General features: G+C 41.2%; 1 protein-coding gene across 1 annotated transcript in view; it reads left to right on the top strand.

The window, feature by feature from the left end:
- Positions 1–15,776, top strand: part of LOC123749022 (leukocyte elastase inhibitor) — a 42,854-nt gene extending 27,078 nt beyond the window's left edge. Inside the window, exons 5-6 of the mRNA XM_069323887.1 lie at positions 631–884; positions 14,110–15,776. Coding sequence (XP_069179988.1) covers positions 631–884; positions 14,110–14,382 — 527 coding nt within the window. The 3' untranslated portion in view covers positions 14,383–15,776. The remainder of the gene's footprint in view (positions 1–630; positions 885–14,109) is intronic.
- The last annotated feature ends 5,409 nt before the right edge of the window (positions 15,777–21,185 follow it).

Here is a 21,185-nt window from a genome sequence, read left to right on the forward strand (position 1 = left end):
CTGTGGTTGCAGTAGACTAGTGTGACAGCCCTGAGAGTGAACACTGGTTACAGTGGACTGTGGTCGCAGTAGACTAGTGTGACAGCCCTGAGAGTGAACACTGGTTACAGTGGACTGTGGTTGCAGTACACTAGTGTGACAGTCCTGAGAGTGAACACCGGTTACAGTGGACTGTGGTTGTAGGAGACTAGTGTGACAGCCCTTAGAGTGAACACTGGTTACAGTGGACTGTGGTTGCAGTAGACTAGTGTGACAGCCCTGAGAGTGAACACTGGTTACAGTGGACTGTGGTTGCAGTAGACTAGTGTGACAGTCCTGAGAGTGAACACTGGTTACAGTGGACTGTGGTTGTAGGAGACTAGTGTGACAGCCCTGGGAGTGAACACCAGTTACAGTGGACTGTGGTTGTAGGAGACTAGTGTGACAGTCCTGAGAGTGAACACTGGTTACAGTGGTCTGTGGTTGTAGGAGACTAGTGTGACAGCCCTGAGAGTGAACACTGGTTACAGTGGACTGTGGTTGCAGTAGACTAGTGTGACAGCCCTGAGAGTGAACACTGGTTACAGTGGACTGTGGTTGTAGGAGACTAGTATGACAGTCCTGAGAGTGAACACTGGTCTGTGGTTGCAGGAGTCTCGAGTGAGCTGGGAGCGACGGTGTTAGAGATGCCGTACAAGGGGAAGGCGGCGTCCATGTTGGTGTTGCTGCCTGACAACACCCCCGGCGGCGCCCCCGGCAACTCCGCCACGCCCCTGGACGCCATGTTGCGGCGCCTCTCCCTCGACACCCTCCGCCACGCCCTCGCCAACCTGAAAGAGGAGAAAGTAGATCTTCACTTCCCAAGGTTCAAACTGGAGCAGACAATCACTGAGGAACTTAAGGCGGTGAGTAGTCAGGATGTTTTACTTGCATCTCTATATAAATGTTGTCAGTATTAAGGTAAACATTTAAGGAATGTGAGTGTGAGTGTGACACAGACAAGGAGATCACACATTGTTTTTAGCAACGCAGACTCCTGAGGCGATAGTACTTTAAGTAACGTTTTGGTCGAGAGAACTAATGAGCCACCATTACACCAGGCTGTCTACTATTAATTTAAGGAGTAAATAACAAATATAAGTAAAACCAAACCATAATTTTTCTAGGCCTAATTTTGCATATATATATATATATATATATATATATATATATATATATATATATATATATATATATATATATATATATATATATATGTACTGTATTAGGCCTAGGATTGCTGGTGGAGGTTAGTATTGGTAAGGTCTTATACTAAGACATGAGCTGTCTTACCAGTAAGGGTTGAGGGGCCACCGGGCTATCAACACTACAGACCAGGCTTCGCGGGACGGATCTCATCGACACTTAAAATACTTAACAAATTGAAAAGCTGTTTATCCAGACAATTCCTTCAAAAGGTCAGATGTAAGACAAACAAGGAGCAACGGGTTCAAGCTCAATAAGTCACATTGTGGAACACAAAACTGGAGATGCTTTTTGACCCTCAGGTAATAAATCCACGGAACCGCTTACCCGCCGAAGTCGTAAATCCCAAAACTCTTTTGAACTTTAAAATCCAGCTTGAAAAATCAACAGGATAATTGTGGGTTCCTTTGACAAGTCACCGGCTTCCTGTCCTCGTCGAGGCCACTAGAGTGTTAGTGTTCCTCAAGTAAATTCAGGTAAAGTTATGTTGCGGGTAAAGAAGTTTTAGGTGTGTCCAACTTCAATAATACAAATTAAACTTTCTGGTGGTCTATCACTACATATTGATACTTCCTGGTGGTCCAGCACTACTTATTGGTACTTCCTGGAGGTCTATAGTAGTAGGATTGACAGCTTAGCATTATTTTATTTTTATTTTTTTGTTTTTGAAGATCATATCTGCAGACCATGGTATTGAGCGAACTCCCAAAAAATTCTCGCTACCGACCACCAGATTGAATAAACTCCCAAAAGTCACTGCTGCTGATCACTGTATTTAGCGAACTCCCAAGAAGTCATCGCTCTGTCATATAGTTTCAGGCTGATTTTTTTCAGAGTTAAATTTGAGACCAAATTTTTTCAAAGTCCATTTAAAGACAGAAATTTGTCAGCGACTAGTTTATGGCCGATTTTTTCAGTTTTAATCCTCGCTGCAGTCTTAAAAGAGTTCTTACGTATATAATTAAACTCTACAGACTTGAGCAGATATTTCTTAAAAGTTCATCAGAAGTTAGTTCTTGGACCCGATTCTATATATTTATAAGTGTAGTTTTGCTATTAACCAATCAATTTCCCTGAAATTAAAAATATAGTTATTTTAGACAGAAAATAATAAAATATATCATAATTCAACCCATCCTCCTGTTTAGACAGTAGTTATTGTAGCTATGTACACCATAGTATAAATATTGACGTGCTAAGCAATTATGTAGTAGAATTTGGTACTATTTATTATATAGTTATAAAAAAATTAAGCAATTTTTTTAAAATATTCCTATGCCTAGTATAGCACACATATGCACTATATTAGGCCTCAGTTAGCGTGTATTAGTCCTAGGAATGTTTGATAAGGTGAGTTTAGGTTGTCTTAGCAACATTCAATAGAACAGATTTCTACTTTAGGTTTGCGTTGTAAGTCGATATATGTACTGTACATTGTTACTATAAGTACTTCTAAAACAGGAAGAGGGGGCTGCATAATTAGACTGGAAAGATGTTTTGGCCAAGCAGATGGATCGAAGCTTTAATGGTAAAACATTAACATATTCTCTGTCACGAGTGTACAGGATTAAAAGACACTGAGCCATCCTGACCCAAAACCTAACTTGTAATACAAGTTACCTCAACATAGATGATATGAATAAAAACCAAATAAATATTAAGAATACCTATAGAGACACTGACATATTTTACATGATCAAACTATATTTCCAATGACATACTTTACATGATCATAGTATACTTGTCGGAAAACCGATACCATTTACTAAATTTTAATACATTTAATGCAGATAATATTGCTGCCTTTTTTGTAATAAACAAATTAACTCATAGAAGATGTAGCACAGATTATTTTCTTCAGTAGAAAACGGGGAATATAATTGCCACATGTCGCTATTAGTTTTACCCCCAAATAATGGGAAACATTCTTAATACATCAGTCTTTGGACTGTAAACATCATAAAAATAATTTAATTTAATCAACTTAATTATCAGTACCAAAATAGAGTAAATGTGGGCCCTCTAACCTTTGTGAAGACATCTAGACAAAACAGAGAAGGCATCAGTGGGAGAAGGCCACAGTGAGTCGCCATATAAAGTTAACAAGTCTCACCAGGGCAAATCGAGCTCCAATAAATTTTCCCTTGGAAAACTGTGTTATAGGTTGTAAAGTGCTCCCATTATCAACACGATCTTTGTCTACAAATCAGGGAGGTGTCCTTACCGAAACCCACTTATTATATCTACATTCCTGGCCAGTTATGTTAGGTAGATATAGGGTATGTCGGTTAGAACACTAGTCGAGAAAAAATAGGGTGAGCAATATTCTCAGATCTTTATTTAAAAAATTATAATAGTCCCCTGATATAGCTGTCATATTAGGTTACTGCTATTATTTGTGAGTGACCTATGACAGGTGTAATTGAAGAAGAAGAAGCACAATTAACAACTACTTGGCACAACCAGTACATGTGTTGATGCCAGCCTCAACCACGAGGAGTGTTCATCCATGTCCATATCTGCTTGTCTAGGCATCATCCATAAAGATAAGGCCTCCCACATTTAGTTACTAAAATATATAGTCGAATACTGTATTAAATGCACACTTTACATGACTATATTATACTTACACTGACATACTCTACATGACCATATTATACTTAAACTGACACTTTACATGACCATATTATACTTACACAGACATTTTACATGAGCATACTATACTTACATTGACATTCCATCTGTTAACTACCCGGACACTGGAAAAATTTATTTCTAACGTCCCTGTGCCTCATTTGGGTACTCAGTCTCCATCTGTGTCCCCTTATTCGCGTACCACCCATGTTAAACAGTTTATCCTTATCTACCCTGTCAATTCCCCTGAGGATTTTGTAGGTTGTGATCATGTCTCCTTTTACTCCTCTGTCTTCCAGTGTCGTGAGGTGCATTTACCGCAGCCATTCCTCGTAACTCATGCCTCGTAGTTTTGGGACTAGTCTAGTGGCATACCTCTGAACTTTTTCCAGCTTCGTCTTGTGCTTGACAAGGTACGGGCTCCTTGCTGGGGCCGCATATTCCAGGATTGGTCTTACATATGTGGTACACAAGATTCTGAATGATTCCTTACACTGGTTCCTGAAGGCTGTTCGAATGTTAGCCAGCCTCGTATATGCTGCAGACGTAATTCTTTTTATGTGGGCTTCAGGAGACAGGTTTGGTGTGATATCAACTCTTAGATCTTTCTCTCTGTCCGTTTCACGAAGCACTTTATCTCCTATTCTGTATCCTGTGTCTGGCCTCCTGTTTCCACCGCCTAGTTGCATTACTTTGCATTTACTCGGGTTGAACTTTAGCAGCCATTTGTTGGAGAATTCATTCAGTCTGTGTTGATCATCTTGTAGTCTCCTACTATCATCCTCTGTTTCAATTCTCCTCATAAGTTTTGCATCGTCAGCAAACATTGAGAGAAACGAGTCTATACACTCTGGGAGATCATTTACATATATCAGAAACAGTATAGGTCCATGGACTGACTCCTGCGGGACTCCACTTGTGACGTCTCGCCAATCTTAGACTTCGCCCCTCACAGTGACTCGTTGTCTTCTGTTGCTTAGGTACTCCCTTATCCAATGGAGTATCTTCCCTTTCACTCCAGCCTGCATCTCCAGCTTTTTCACTAGCCTCTTGTGTGGCACTGTGTCAAAGGCTTTCTGACAATCCAAAATTATGCAGTCTGCCCACCCCTTTCTTTCTTGCCTGATTTTTGTTGCCAGGTCGTAGAATTCCATTAACCCTGTGAGGTAGGACTTGCCATCCCTGAACCCATGTTGATTCTGTGTTACAAAGTTCTTTCGCTCCAGATGTTCCACTAGCTTTCTTCACGCATTCTTCTCCGTCAGCATCCATGGTATGCAGGTTATGGACACTGGCCTGTAGTTCAGTGCCTCCTGTCTATCCCCTTTCTTGTATATCGGGGCTACATTAGCTGCTTTCCAAATTTATGGCAGTTCCCCCTGTTGCCAGTGATTTGCTATATACTATAGAGAGTGGCAGGCACAATGCTTCTGCTCCTTGCTTCAGTATCCAAGGGGAGATTCTATCTGGGCCTATAGCCTTTGTCACATCCATCTCTAGTAAAAACTTCCTTACTTACCCACTGGTAATCTCAAACTTTTTTAGTGGTTCCTGGTTAACTATTCCCTCTCTTATCTCTGGAATTTCTCCTTACTCTAAGGTGAAGACCTCCTGGAATTTCTAATGTGTACATTCTTATGTGCACAATTTTTTAAGTGTACATATGTGTACATTGTGTGTGTGTGTGTGTGTGTGTGTGTGTGTGTGTGTGTGTGTGTGTGTGTGTGTGTGTGTGTGTGTGTGTGTGTACTCACTTATTTGCATTCTTTGAGTACATATTGGTGAGGGGTGTACAAATTTGAGTTTTTGGCTCTTTGGTCCCGCCTCTCAACTGTATATCAACTGGTGTACAGATTCCTGAGCCTACTGGGCTCTATCATATCTGCATTTGAAACTGTGTATGGAGTCAGCCTCCACCACATCACTTCCTAGTGCATTCCATTTACTAACTAACTTCGTAGTGATAATTGCGTCATTTATAAAATACCTTGTAAGGAATGTAATAAGTTCTATGTTGGGCAAACATCTAAAGATTTAAAATGTAGAATATCGCAACATAAATACTCTGTAAGACATGGCCAATTGTCTAATGCTTTCTTTGTTCATTTGTCAGAAAAAACTCACCAAATTGATTGGGAGAGTGCTTCTTCAATAACAAATTGTAAAAGCACCTATAACAGAAACATAATTGAATCTGCTTTGATACAGATCACAAAAGAAAGTAATTTGAATATTAGAAGTGGTCTATATAACTTAGATCCATTTCTAATAGATCAGCTAAAGGGCGACTTAAGTAGGATCATTGGAAAACATTTGTCTCACTAATTCATTGTATATATTTACCATTTTATGCTATAATTACCTATGTATTGTGCTTGTATGTTTGCTGTATCAGATGGGCCATTGGGCTACATCAGATGGGCCAATTGGCTGCATCTGATGGGCCAATGGGCCGTCTGCGTTGTCCAAGTATTGTACCTCACCTCACTTCACCACTCTCTCCTGCCTATTTATACCCATCACTCGATCTGTAACATCACTCCTTCTGAAGATGTATTAATATACGAAAGTACTTAAGGAAATTTCTGTTTCATTTTTCCTCCGTGGTCTATATATATATGACACACACATTGTCATATATATATATATATATATATATATATATATATATATATATATATATATATATATATATATATATATATATATATATATATATATATATATATATATATATATATATATATATATATATATATATATATATATATATATATATATATATATATATATATATATATATATGGTATTAATTTCATCAACACAAGACAGAACACGAAACAATGGGTATTGAATAGAAGTGTTTGTAGAAAGCCTATTGGTCCATATTTCTTGATGCTTCTATATTGGAGCGGAGTCTTGAGGTGGGTAGAATATAGTTGTGCATTAATTGGCTGTTGATTGCTGGTGTTGACTTCTTGATGTGTAGTGCCTCGCAAACGTCAAGCCGCCTGCTATCGCTGTATCTATCGATGATTTCTGTGTTGTTTACTAGGATTTCTCTGGCGATGGTTTGGTTATGGGAAGAGATTATATGTTCCTTAATGGAGCCCTGTTGTTTATGCATCGTTAAACGCCTAGAAAGAGATGTTGTTGTCTTGCCTATATACTGGTTTTTTTGGAGCTTACAGTCCCCAAGTGGGCATTTGAAGGCATAGACGACGTTGGTCTCTTTTAAAGCGTTCTGCTTTGTGTCTGGAGAGTTTCTCATGAGTAGGCTGGCCGTTTTTCTGGTTTTATAGTAAATTGTCAGTTGTATCCTCTGATTTTTGTCTGTAGGGATAACGTTTCTATTAACAATATCTTTCAGGACCCTTTCCTCTGTTTTATGAGCTGTGGAAAAGAAGTTCCTGTAAAATAGTCTAATAGGGGGTATAGGTGTTGTGTTAGTTGTCTCTTCGGAGGTTGCATGGCTTTTCACTTTCCTTCTTATGATGTCTTCGATGAAACCATTGGAGAAGCCGTTATTGACTAGAACCTGCCTTACCCTACAGAGTTCTTCGTCGACTTGCTTCCATTCTGAGCTGTGGCTGAGAGCACGGTCGACGTATGCGTTAACAACACTCCTCTTGTACCTGTCAGGGCAGTCGCTGTTGGCATTTAGGCACATTCCTATGTTTGTTTCCTTTGTGTAGACTGCAGTGTGGAAACCTCCGCCCTTTTCCATGACTGGTACATCTAGAAAAGGCAGCTTCCCATCCTTTTCCGTCTCGTAAGTGAAACGCAGCACGGAACTCTGCTCAAATGCCTCCTTCAGCTCCTGCAGATGTCTGACATCAGGTACCTGTGTAAAAATGTCGTCAACATACCTGCAGTATATGGCCGGTTTCAAGTTCATGTCGACTAAGACTTTTTGCTCGATGGTACCCATGTAGAAGTTTGCAAACAGGACACCTAGGGGAGAACCCATAGCGACCCCATCTACTTGCTTATACATATGCCCATCCGGGCTCAAGAAGGGTGCCTCTTTAGTACAAGCTTGGAGTAGTTTCCTCAGAATACTTTCTGGCATGTCAAGAGGAGTACAGGCTGGATCACGATACACTCTGTCGGCTATCATTCCGATTGTCTCGTCCACAGGTACGTTGGTAAACAGCGATTCTACGTCCAACGAGGCTCTTATCCCTGTGGCCCGTGCGCCCCGCAGTAAGTCCACAAATTCCTTTGGAGACTTCAGGCTGAAGGCGCAAGGAACATAAGGAGTCAGCAGGCCGTTGAGTCGCTTTGCCAATCTGTACGTGGGTGTGGGTATCTGGCTAATGATTGGCCGAAGTGGGTTTCCAGGCTTGTGCGTCTTGACATTTCCATACGCATATCCAGGTTTATATTCCCCAATGATCTTTGGCAGGTGGAGTCTGGATTTCTTGGCGTTCACAGTTTCGATCAGTTTGTTGACCTTTGCTTTTAATTCGGCTGTAGTGTCCTTCGTTACCCTTTGGAACTTAGTTTGGTCAGAGAGTATGATGTTCATTTTCGCCAGATATTCGTCTTTTTTAAGAATGACATATATTGGCGACTTGTCACCTCTCCTGACAACTATCTCCTTGTTCTCACGAAGGCTTTTAGCTGCCGCTCTAAGCTCGGGGGACAGTATGGTGCTTCTGTAGTTGCCTCGATTCTTTCCTCCTTCTGCAATAAGTTCTGCTTGTAAGGTATCTTTGGTAGTGACCTAATGTGGACCAATAGGCTTTCTACAAACACTTCTATTCAATATCCATTGTTTCGTGTTCTGTCTTGTGTTGATACTTTTAATACCCTATTAATATCCTCTAATGCCACATCATCCTTCCCACCTCACTCAAATGTAATGCCACATCACCCTTCCCACCTCACTCAAATGTAGATATAAAATCAGGGAAATGCAAGTTCTAATCAGTTGTGTATTTGTGAAGTCTTTGAAAATGTAATAAGTTTTACGAAACGCGCCCGTGTCGCGTCAGACTAGAAATAAAAATGAATTTTGGAGAAGTGATTTTTGATTTACCTCCAACAGTGAAGCATAATGTACGAAAGATTGAGAAAATTCGTGTTAGAATTATTAATCTTACTTTTTCGGTCATATTTAATAAAATATGTCTACAGGAAAGACTGCTACCAAAATATACTAATGTTAAAGTGCACGACCCAGCAGCAAGGAATCAAGCCTTCACGATAAAATATCGCCAGGATCTGATTCGTGATCAGATATACAAGGCAGAGAATGAAATCAAAGACAAAAAAACGCAACTACTTCATGCTACAAACGAGTGGAGAAATAGCAACATCGACCATAGTATCCGTACCCGCATTGAACAACACCTCGACATCCTCACAGACCAACATCACCTCAGCACTGAAACAAGGATTATCAAGAAACTAACAACATTATATGGAGGACCTATGGCAATTCCACGACCAAGAGATGGCTTCCTGAACCTTGCAGGAATTAACCTCACTGAGGACCAAGTCACTCTCCTAAATCTGGGCATAAACTGTCATGTTATGTCCAGACCGAGTGAAATGGCCCGGAAAGTGGAGTTGGAAATTCTGTTGGACGACATATTCGACCTCGAGACACAAAAGAAGGTCACTACCAAAGATACCTTACAAGCAGAACTTATTGCAGAAGGAGGAAAGAATCGAGGCAACTACAGAAGCACCATACTGTCCCCCGAGCTTAGAGCGGCAGCTAAAAGCCTTCGTGAGAACAAGGAGATAGTTGTCAGGAGAGGTGACAAGTCGCCAATATATGTCATTCTTAAAAAAGACGAATATCTGGCGAAAATGAACATCATACTCTCTGACCAAACTAAGTTCCAAAGGGTAACGAAGGACACTACAGCCGAATTAAAAGCAAAGGTCAACAAACTGATCGAAACTGTGAACGCCAAGAAATCCGGACTCCACCTGCCAAAGATCATTGGGGAATATAAACCTGGATATGCGTATGGAAATGTCAAGACGCACAAGCCTGGAAACCCACTTCGGCCAATCATTAGCCAGATACCCACACCCACGTACAGATTGGCAAAGCGACTCAACTGCCTGCTGACTCCTTATGTTCCTTGCGCCTTCAGCCTGAAGTCTCCAAAGGAATTTGTGGACTTACTGCGGGGCGCACGGGCCACAGGGATAAGAGCCTCGTTGGACGTAGAATCGCTGTTTACCAACGTACCTGTGGACGAGACAATCGGAATGATAGCCGACAGAGTGTATCGTGATCCAGCCTGTACTCCTCTTGACATGCCAGAAAGTATTCTGAGGAAACTACTCCAAGCTTGTACTAAAGAGGCACCCTTCTTGAGCCCGGATGGGCATATGTATAAGCAAGTAGATGGGGTCGCTATGGGTTCTCCCCTAGGTGTCCTGTTTGCAAACTTCTACATGGGTACCATCGAGCAAAAAGTCTTAGTCGACATGAACTTGAAACCGGCCATATACTGCAGGTATGTTGACGACATTTTTACACAGGTACCTGATGTCAGACATCTGCAGGAGCTGAAGGAGGCATTTGAGCAGAGTTCCGTGCTGCGTTTCACTTACGAGACGGAAAAGGATGGGAAGCTGCCTTTTCTAGATGTAACAGTCATGGAAAAGGGCGGAGGTTTCCACACTGCAGTCTACACAAAGGAAATAAACATAGGAATGTGCCTAAATGCCAACAGCGACTGCCCTGACAGGTACAAGAGGAGTGTTGTTAACGCATACGTCGACCGTGCTCTCAGCCACAGCTCAGAATGGAAGCAAGTCGACGAAGAACTCTGTAGGGTAAGGCAGGTTCTAGTCAATAACGGCTTCTCCAATGGTTTCATCGAAGACATCATAAGAAGGAAAGTGAAAAGCCATGCAACCTCCAAAGAGACAACTAACACAACACCTATACCCCCTATTAGACTATTTTACAGGAACTTCTTTTCCACAGCTCATAAAAAAGAGGAAAGGGTCCTGAAAGATATTGTTAATAGAAACGTTATCCCTACAGACAAAAATCAGAGGATACAACTGACGATTTACTATAAAACCAGAAAAACGGCCAGCCTACTCATGAGAAACTCTCCAGACACGAAACAGAACGCTTTAAAAGAGACTAACGTCGTCTATGCCTTCAAATGCCCACTTGGGGACTGTAAGCTCCAAAAAAACCAGTATATAGGCAAGACAACAACATCTCTTTCTAGGCATTTAACGATGCATAAACAACAGGGCTCCATTAAGGAACATATAATCTCTTCCCATAACCAAACCATCGCCAGAGAAATCCTTGTAAACAACACAGAAATCATCGATAGATACAGCGATAGCAGGCGGCTTGACGTTTGCGAGGCACTACACATCAAGAAGTCAACACCAGCAATCAACAGCCAATTATTGCACAACTATATTCAACCCACCTCAAGACTCCGCTCCAATATAGAAGCATCAAGAAATGTGGACCAATAGGCTTTCTACAAACACTTCTATTCAATATCCATTGTTTCGTGTTCTGTCTTGTGTTGATACTTTTAATACCCTATTAATATCCTCTAATGCCACATCATCCTTCCCACCTCACTCAAATGTAATGCCACATCACCCTTCCCACCTCACTCAAATGTAGATATAAAATCAGGGAAATGCAAGTTCTAATCAGTTGTGTATTTGTGAAGTCTTTGAAAATGTAATAAGTTTTACGAAACGCGCCCGTGTCGCGTCAGACTAGAAATAAAAATGAATTTTGGAGAAGTGATTTTTGATTTACCTCCAACAGTGAAGCATAATGTACGAAAGATTGAGAAAATTCGTGTTAGAATTATTAATCTTACTTTTTCGGTCATATTTAATAAAATATATATATATATATATATATATATATATATATATATATATATATATATATATATATATATATATATGTTGACTTCTTGATGTGTAGTGCCTCGCAAACGTCAAGCCGCCTGCTATCGCTGTATCTATCGATGATTTCTGTGTTGTTTACTAGGATTTCTCTGGCGATGGTTTGGTTGTGGGAAGAGATTATATGTTCCTTAATGGAGCCCTGTTGCTTATGCATCGTTAAACGCCTGGAAAGAGATGTTGTTGTCTTGCCTATATACTGGGTTATATATATATATATATATATATATATATATATATATATATATATATATATATATATATATATATATATATATATATATATATATATATATATATATATATATATATATACATATATATATATATATATATATATATATATATATATATATATATATATATATATATATATATATATATATATATATATATATATATATATATATGTGTGTATACAAATAGACACCCTCCCACCCTCCCAGTAGTTGAATCGAACCCAGAGAGTACAGGTGTTCGCGTCGCTGCTATAACTGGTACGTCTCAACCGACTACACCAACTCAGACCCCTTATAACAAGAAAACTGAGTTTGTTTGAGGGGTCTGAGTTGGTGTAGTGGACACAACACTACCATGACTGGTGACTGTGGTGGTATACTGTTGGTGTAGTGGACATAAAACTACCATGACTGGTGACTTTGGTGGTATACTGTTAGTGTAGTGGACACAACACTACCATGACTGGTGACACCCTGTGTTAAAAATGTTTTGTATTAGTCTTACAGAAAAATGTTGTCAGCTCCATACTGTTGGTTTGAGCCACTTCTTAGAGTTCACCAATCATCTCATGTTCTTCAAAGACGTGTTCTTTGTACTTAACAATCTTCTGTTCTTCCTTACTGACATGTAAGGAAGAACTTAGTACTTAGTGTTCAAGAACTTTCTTTTCTTCCTCACAGACAAGTTCTTAGTGTTCAACAGCATTTTCATCTTCATCACAGACGTGTTCTTAAGTGTTCAAGAACCTACTTATCTTTCTCACAGACATATGCTTAGTATTCACCCACCTTTCTCACAGACGTGTTCTTAGTATTCAAGAGCCTACTTATCTTTCTCAGAGACGTGTTCTTAGTGTTTTAGAACCTACATATCTTTCTCACAGACGTGTTCTTAGTATTCAAGAACCTACTTATCTTTTAACGTGTTCGTTAAACGTGTTCTTCGTGTTCACCCACCTTTCTCACAGACATGTTCTTAGGATTTGCCCACCTTTCTCACAGACGTGTTCTTAGTGCTCACCCACCTTTCTCACAGACGTGTTCTTCGTGTTCACCCACCTTTCTCACAGACATGTTCTTAGGATTTACCCACCTTTCTCACAGACGTGTTCAAAGTGTTCACTCACCTTTCTCACAGACATGTTGTTAGTGCTCACCCAACCGTCTGACATGTTCTTGGTGTTCCCCCACCCGTCTGACATGTTCTTGGTGTTCACCCACCCGTCTGACATGTCCTTAGTGTTCCCCCACCCGTCTGACATGTTCTTTTTGTTCACCCACCCGTCTGACATGTTCTTAGTGTTCCCCCACCCGTCTGACATGTTCTTAGTGTTCACCCACCCGTCTGACATGTTCTTGGTGTTCACCCACCCGTCTGACATGTCCTTAGTGTTCCCCCACCCGTCTGACATGTTCTTAGTGTTCACCCACCCGTCTGACATGTTCTTAGTGCTCACCCACCCGTCTGACATGTTCTTAGTGTTCACCCACCCGTCTGACATGTCCTTAGTGTTCACCCACCCGTCTGACATGTTCTTAGTGTTCACCCACCCGTCTGACATGTTCTAAGTGTTCACCCACCCGTCTGACATGTCCTTAGTGTTCACCCACCCGTCTGACATGTCCTTAGTGTTCACCCACCCGTCTGACATGTTCTTAGTGTTCACCCACCCGTCTGACATGTTCTTAGTGTTCACCCACCCGTCTGACATGTTCTTAGTGTTCACCCACCCGTCTGACATGTCCTTAGTGTTCACCCACCCGTCTGACATGTCCTTAGTGTTCACCCACCCGTCTGACATGTCCTTAGTGTTCACCCACCCGTCTGACATGTCCTTAGTGTTCACCCACCCGTCTGACATGTTCTTAGTGTTCACCCACCCGTCTGACATGTTCTTAGTGTTCACCCATCCGTCTGACATGTTCTTAGTGTTCACCCACCCGTCTGACATGTTCTTAGTGTTCACCCACCCGTCTGACATGTTCTTAGTGTTCACCCACCCGTCTGACATGTTCTTAGTGTTCACCCACCCGTCTAACATGTTCTTAGTGTTGACCACGCTTCCTATCTTACTGACAGGCCCTAGAAGCTCTGGGGATCGAAGACCTGTTCTCGAGCCGCAGTGATCTCACCAACTATGTCCGGGGCACCAGCCTGAGTGTGAACACCGTCATCCACAAGGCCGTGGTGGAGGTGAACGAGGAAGGCTCCGAGGCTGCTGCTTTCACACTCATCGTCTTCAGAAGGGTCCGTGGACCCAAAGTGTTCAGATGTGACCGCCCCTTCGTCTTCTTCATCAGGGACAACCACACTAACACCATCCTCTTCATGGGTGTCTACAGGAAGCCCTAACACCATACTCTTCATGGGCGTCTACAGGAAGCCCTTATCTTGAGGTTATCTTGAGATGATTTTGGGGCTTTTTTTTTTTTTAGTGTCCCAGCGGCCCGTTCCTCGACCAGGCCTTTACACCCAGGAAGCAGCCCGTGACAGCTGACTAACACCCAGGTACCTATTTTACTGCTAGGTAACAGGGGCATAGGGTGAAAGAAATTCTGCCTATTGTTTCTCGCCGGCGCCTGGGATCGAACCCAGGACCACAGGATCACAAGTCCAGCGTGTTGTCCGCTCGGCCGACCGGCCCTAACACCATACTCTTCATGGGCGTCTACAGAAAGCCCTAACTCCATACTCTTTCTGGGGATGTCTACAGGAAGCCCTAACACCATACTCTTCATGGGCGTCTACAGGAAGCCCTAACTCCAGAGACCTTAACTTTGATATCAAGGAATTATGAACAACTCGCAAACTTAAGTTTCAGACGTGTATATGTTGCTTGAAGAAGTGAAGGATGACGTCTCTTCACAGCAACCGTCAGAGACAACACATATATACACACACACACATGAATATACCTGCCTCACACATATTACTCACATTCACACTCACGTAGGTGTATACTTCCTCTTTCTCTCATAATACATATATGCACATGTATACCTCCTCTCTCTACTACAACATTTACTTGTGTCAACACTTTCAAGTGTCAACACTCACTTATGTGAACTCTAGTTAGTGTAAACACTAGCTGTGACAAACATTAGTTAGTGTAAACACTAGCTGTGATAAACACTAGTTAGTGAAAACACAAGCTGTGATAAACACTAGTTAGTGTAAACACTAGCTGTGATAAACACTAGTTAGTGTAAACACTAACTGTGATAAACACTAGTTAGTGAAAACACAAGCTGTGATAAACACTAGTTAGTGTAAACACTAGCTGTGATAAACACTAGTTAGTGTAAACACTAGCTGTGATAAACACTAGTTAGTGTAAACACTAGCTGTGATAAACACTAGTTAGTGTAAACACTAACTGTGATAAACACTAGTTAGTGAAAACACAAGCTGTGATAAACACTAGTTAGTGTAAACACTAGCTGTGATAAACACTAGTTAGTGTAAACACTAGCTGTGATAAACACTAGTTAGTGTAAACACTAGCTGTGATAAACACTAGTTAGTGTAAACACTAGCTGTGATAAACACTAGGAAGTGTAAACAATAGCTGTGATAAACACTAGTTAGTGTAAACATTAGCTGTGATAAACACTAGTTAGTGTAAACAATAGCTCGAGTAAACACTCGTATGTGTAACAGTTAACCGCTGAAGAAGTTCATCTTAGTAAACGTTCACTTATTGTTCTCCTCGAGTTTCATGTTTAATAAAGTATTGTCACAAGTTATTGTTCGTATCTTTTTCATCTATACTATAAGAGATAATGTCTGTCTGTTCAAAGTTGGCGGTAACAAGGTTGAGGCTACCGTCACCCAAATTAAATTTGCAGAGGGAATGGTCTTGCGTAAGGGATAAACATAGGCTGGTCGGGTCGCATAAGTCAAAAGAGAACAGCGTGCTAACGCCACCTCCTCCTTCTCTATAGGTTTGGGCACTGGCGGACATCTACATATCTATATTTTCAAAACAAAATCCTTTCGTCCTCAAAAAAATCTTAAAGGAATATTCACCATTATTCACTGATCTTGGGAAAATTACGAGAATTTTGTGCTGTTAATAATTTTGCCGCACTGGCATAAAACACACGATCCTTACACAAAGTCAGAGGTTTCTCAAGCAACGGCACTGTGGCACAGTAAGCAGTAACTATTATTGTTTTGTATTTCACACCACTGAACTCCTCTCGCTCTCGAACTCCCACACATTAGACAGTTATAATGTTTATACGAGACAGACAGGTGGACAGAGACAGTGACACACACAGCTAGAGTTAGATAAAGAGACAGAGACAGACACAAAGAAAGACAGAGTCAGACAGACAGACAGATAGATAGATAGATAGATAGATAGATAGATAGATAGATCTATGAATAGATGAATATTGTTGGGGTTTCTACTTTCTCTATCCTTACTCTGGGGTGAGCAATAGTTATGCTCAAGGTCACTCACCGTAGCCCTGCGGGTCTTCACTCGATCCTCACGGCGCCACTGCACGCCAGGAGAGTCTCCCAGTCAATCTCAACGGCCTCTGATTAAGAAAGAGTGGGAACACGACTCGTTCACTTGACTGTCATGTGCCCTCCCCAACAATCGGGCTCTACGGTTAACCACAAGGTCGCCAACTGGTGTTTTAGGTGGCCAGTAACACCTCAGTGGACTGGTGGAATTAGTGGTAGCCTTGGCAAGGTCACACTCACAAGATCAGGAATCAGGCAGGTACTTACTGTTATCACTCTATGCTTTCAGTATAATATAGCCACAAGATCAATGGAGGAGATGATATAAACACAATGGTAATTTTGTATTTTACTTAAAATGTATGAAAGATGTCACAAGGCCAAACAATAATAAGTAAATCAACTGATCCTGGCAGCGGCCGGTAGTTCCCACGAATAGTATGCACTCACTAAGTGGCAACACCTCCCCTCCTCATCAAGTGTCAAGAACAGCTGATCGCCTGGCTCCCGCGCGAAAGCTTATTGCTTGTTTTCTAGATTCACGCGCGCTGTTTCTTTAAGTTCTCCAATATTACCAGAAACTCGCACACTCGATATTGGCACAATAGCACGTATTACTTAGTTACACTATACTCGGGCTCAAACAGTCGTTTCTACAATCAATGCTACAATGACTCACTGTAATGGTCTTACATTGCCCTTCATTCAACAATATATTATGAAATATTAACACTGGAGTTTTCAGTACTTTCTCTCGTGGGCGATAACGCAATAATTCACTGTACTCACAAATGATTAATCACTGCATGAACATAAGACATATATAGTGTATACCAATCAAACATCAATACATGGAAAATAAATAGTTTCTAAGCACGTAGCCTAACCTCCACATACTGGCATAATATTATATATAATTTATCACTATATTTTCACATCAAAATCTCTAGAAAGATATACACAACACAGTAAATTTATCACTCGTTCCTGGTGCCTGTACACACCAATAATCAACATAAGTATTATAAGTACTCTTGATAGTACTACACGGCAAACTGGTGCCTTACTGTGACATTGGTGAGACTTGCTCACGACATATAAAATCCTCAGGCTAGATAATATAGCCGAATAATATAGCTAACTAAAGGGGAATGGGGAGGGAACCAATCCTATCCTATCCTCCGATGAGAGTCGAGATGTAGCTCCTGGTCCTCGTGTCGGGAATGCCCCCACACGACACGTCGTCGTGTCCTACCAGAGCCTCTCGTCGTCCCACCGTTTAGCGCGTCGTCTCCGTGCCCTCTTCACTGCAGGTCCGTCCTCCTTCTTGACTTCTTGAAGGGTTGGAGTCGGTCTCCTGGCCGTCATCTTCTCCCAGCAACGGCTGCCGCCTACGTCTCAGCAACAGTCGTCCGGATTCCCCAAATAGTCCTCTCCTTCCTCAGCTACCCAGTGGCTCTGTCAGCCACTACGCTGTCACGAACTGGTGAACTGCCACAGACGTCACATACGTCACTGCACGGCTTCACTGCTTCTTGCACAGTACCTGACTGGAGCACTTGTTGCTCAAATAACCGTCGATTCCCTCTCTGGTTCAACACATGAACTAGGGAAGACCTCTCAGAGTACTGGCAGACTTCAGGTGACGCGTAAATCCACGGGAGCGGGAAACAACTGTCAAACTGACAGGACCAATCGTCACACGTCCGACCTCTTTGACGTGTCGTGTCTGACTGCCTCGCCAGCACGGGGCGCGGCCTGGACCCCCTTCCTTCGTGACGTCACTTTCGCCACGGGAAGTTCTCATTGGCTCCCGGTGCCACATTGCTGTCGGTGACCAATCCGGTGCCACTGACGTCACATGGTTTTCGCGGGAAATCAGGAAGGCCAGCGCCATCTTGGCTCCCTAAAGGGCCTATACCACAGGCCAAAATATTACTATTTCACAAATTTCTCGGCTCTCCGAGAACACTCCACTCTCTCCCATATATCAAATTGTAGCCTGCAACGTAGAGAACGCTTGGGAAAAGTAGACATGACTCTTACTGCAGGCGTGGGAGAAATATAAGGGGGGGGGGGGAACTCCGTCACAATATATAGATGAACAGATAGAAAGCTAGAGGGATATATATAGATTGAAGGATAAATGGCTGCATAGATAGCTGAATGAATTTATAGCTAGATATATGGATAAATGGACAAAGTGATGGACAGATTAACAGATAGATGGATAGGTAGATGAATAGATGGATGGACAGAAGGATGAATAGATTGATAGAGCTATTCACAGATTGATGAGTAGATAAATGGATAAATAGATCGAAATCCCCGTGGCGCGGTGTTACAACCCTCGCCCCGCGCTTGCCGAGCGATCTACCCTGGGTTTGTATCATGGCCGGGGAGGATTGACTGGGCGCCAGTCCTTAACTGTAGCCTGTGTTCACCCAGCAATGAATGGGTACCTGGTTGTTAAACGACTTGGTGGGTCGTACTCCAGGGAACATAGGATTAAGGACCTGCCCGAAACGCTATGGTTGCTGGTGGCTGTACAATAGTAAAAGAACTCTTCTATATATAAATAAATAAGGATGACATGATTGGTAGAAGGATGGATAGATGAATAAATAGATTTTTAAGTGGATGGATAGATAGGTGGACAGACAGTTGGATAGATAGGTGGTAAATAGGCCATTAGGTAGACGGACAGAAAGATCGATAGCTAGATGGATACACAGATGAGTGGATTGATAGATGAATAGATGTATAGATGATGGATGGATTGATAAATGTATAAACGGATGGATTGGTAGATGAATATATATAGTTAAGTATAGGTAGATGGATAGATAGATATATGGACAAATGGGAGGCAGACAGACCCGGACAACGCTGGGTACCACCCTAATCTATACTAGAAGATACATTGTCTGTCGTCAAGTATGAGGCCAGACGTTTGGGGTTAGGTTCACCCAAATTGGCAGAGACAATGGTCTGGGGTTTGGGATGAACATAGGCTTGTCGGGGTCGCCATAATTAAGAAGAGAACAGCGATCCTGGATCACATTTAGACCCCCACGACGATTCTTGGCACTGGCTGCCAGCTAACTCTGTAAATAGTTTGAAAATAATCAATTCAAATCAATTATTTTTACTTATTTTAGAAATATGCATCATTATTCACTGATTTTGGAAATATTTATTGAATATTTCTAATGTTCATTTAGAAATAAGTAATTCATTTCAGTAAGTAATTATCAAAAGATGGCAACAAGCTGAGGAGACAATGTAGCATCATCAAATGCTGGATATTCAAAAGGGGCTAAATATTACTTAGGATGCCAATACAAGAACAAAAGTGCATAAGGCAAATGATATCAAATGTGTCTGATTCACCAAGGATGCTATATAGGGACAGGTGACCGCGAGGGACAGTTGAGAAGCAAGATGAAAGCACGTCCAGGAGGACAAGACATTCAACAAGGATATATCCACGTCCATGACAGGAACAATGCAGTTTGGACAATAAGGAGCAGGGCGGCGCTTCTTTAAGTGCCCGTGAGTTAAACGTGTATGACCAATATGTAACCTTGCCAAAGCCCTTTCCCACCCCCGGTTACGGAGGTAGGAGGAAGGCCATAGGGACACACTACCCTTATGAGCACGCAGTTTTTACCAGTAACAGAAGACCAACGACCCTGCCAACGGGCAAGGATTGAGAAATGAATAACTGGGTAGAAGTCAGAATTAAGAGCACCTTTACGGGAGATGGGACAATTGTGGATAGCTTCCTTAATGGCAGCATCCACACGCTCATTTAAGGACACACCAATATGGCTGGGAACCTAGCAAAACTCCAGTCTTAGAATAGGTTAGGTTAGATTAAGTAGGGTTGGTTAGGTTCGGTTATATATCTACGTTAGTTTTAACTCAAATTTAAAAATAATTCATTCATATAAAATAAAATGGATAGCTTTATAATTTCATAAGAAAAAATATTGAAAAATATTTAAATTCAGGAAAACTTGGCTTACTAGGCAAATCGGGCCTAGAAGTAGGCAGAGTTCGACGTTCTATATATATATATATATATATATATATATATATATATATATATATATATATATATATATATATATATATATATATATATATATATATATATATATATATATATATATATATATATTTATATATATATATATATATATATATATATATATATATATATATATATATATATATATATATATATATATGCGGAAAATCCACAGAGAAATATGAAATGAGGTGAACGTTTCGGCTTTGTTAAAGCCTTTGTCAACACCAGACTGACTAAGGAGAAGGGAGAAGGGGGAGGATATATAGGCCGACACCTGACCAACCCATCCCTAGGGTTGGTCAGGTGTAATTAACCAAAATCAGGTATAGCTTAGCTTAAAATGGTCAAAGAGGATTAAGCGGTCAGAGAATAAGGATGAAAGATTAAAGAAAAGCCTCATGAACACACAATATATGAATATACAATTATAATGAGACATTGTAAGCCTCTCTATCAGAGTTGTTTCTTAAACTGTTGTGCAATATTATAACTTAAAAATGGATCAAGTTTGTACATTCCAGTACTAACATTAAGAAGATTTGGACACTGACTGATTAGAGCAGACTCAATCAAATTCCGT

The sequence above is a fragment of the Procambarus clarkii genome, chromosome 13, assembly GCF_040958095.1.
Source record: "Procambarus clarkii isolate CNS0578487 chromosome 13, FALCON_Pclarkii_2.0, whole genome shotgun sequence".
NCBI classification, from domain to species: Eukaryota; Metazoa; Arthropoda; class Malacostraca; order Decapoda; family Cambaridae; genus Procambarus; species Procambarus clarkii.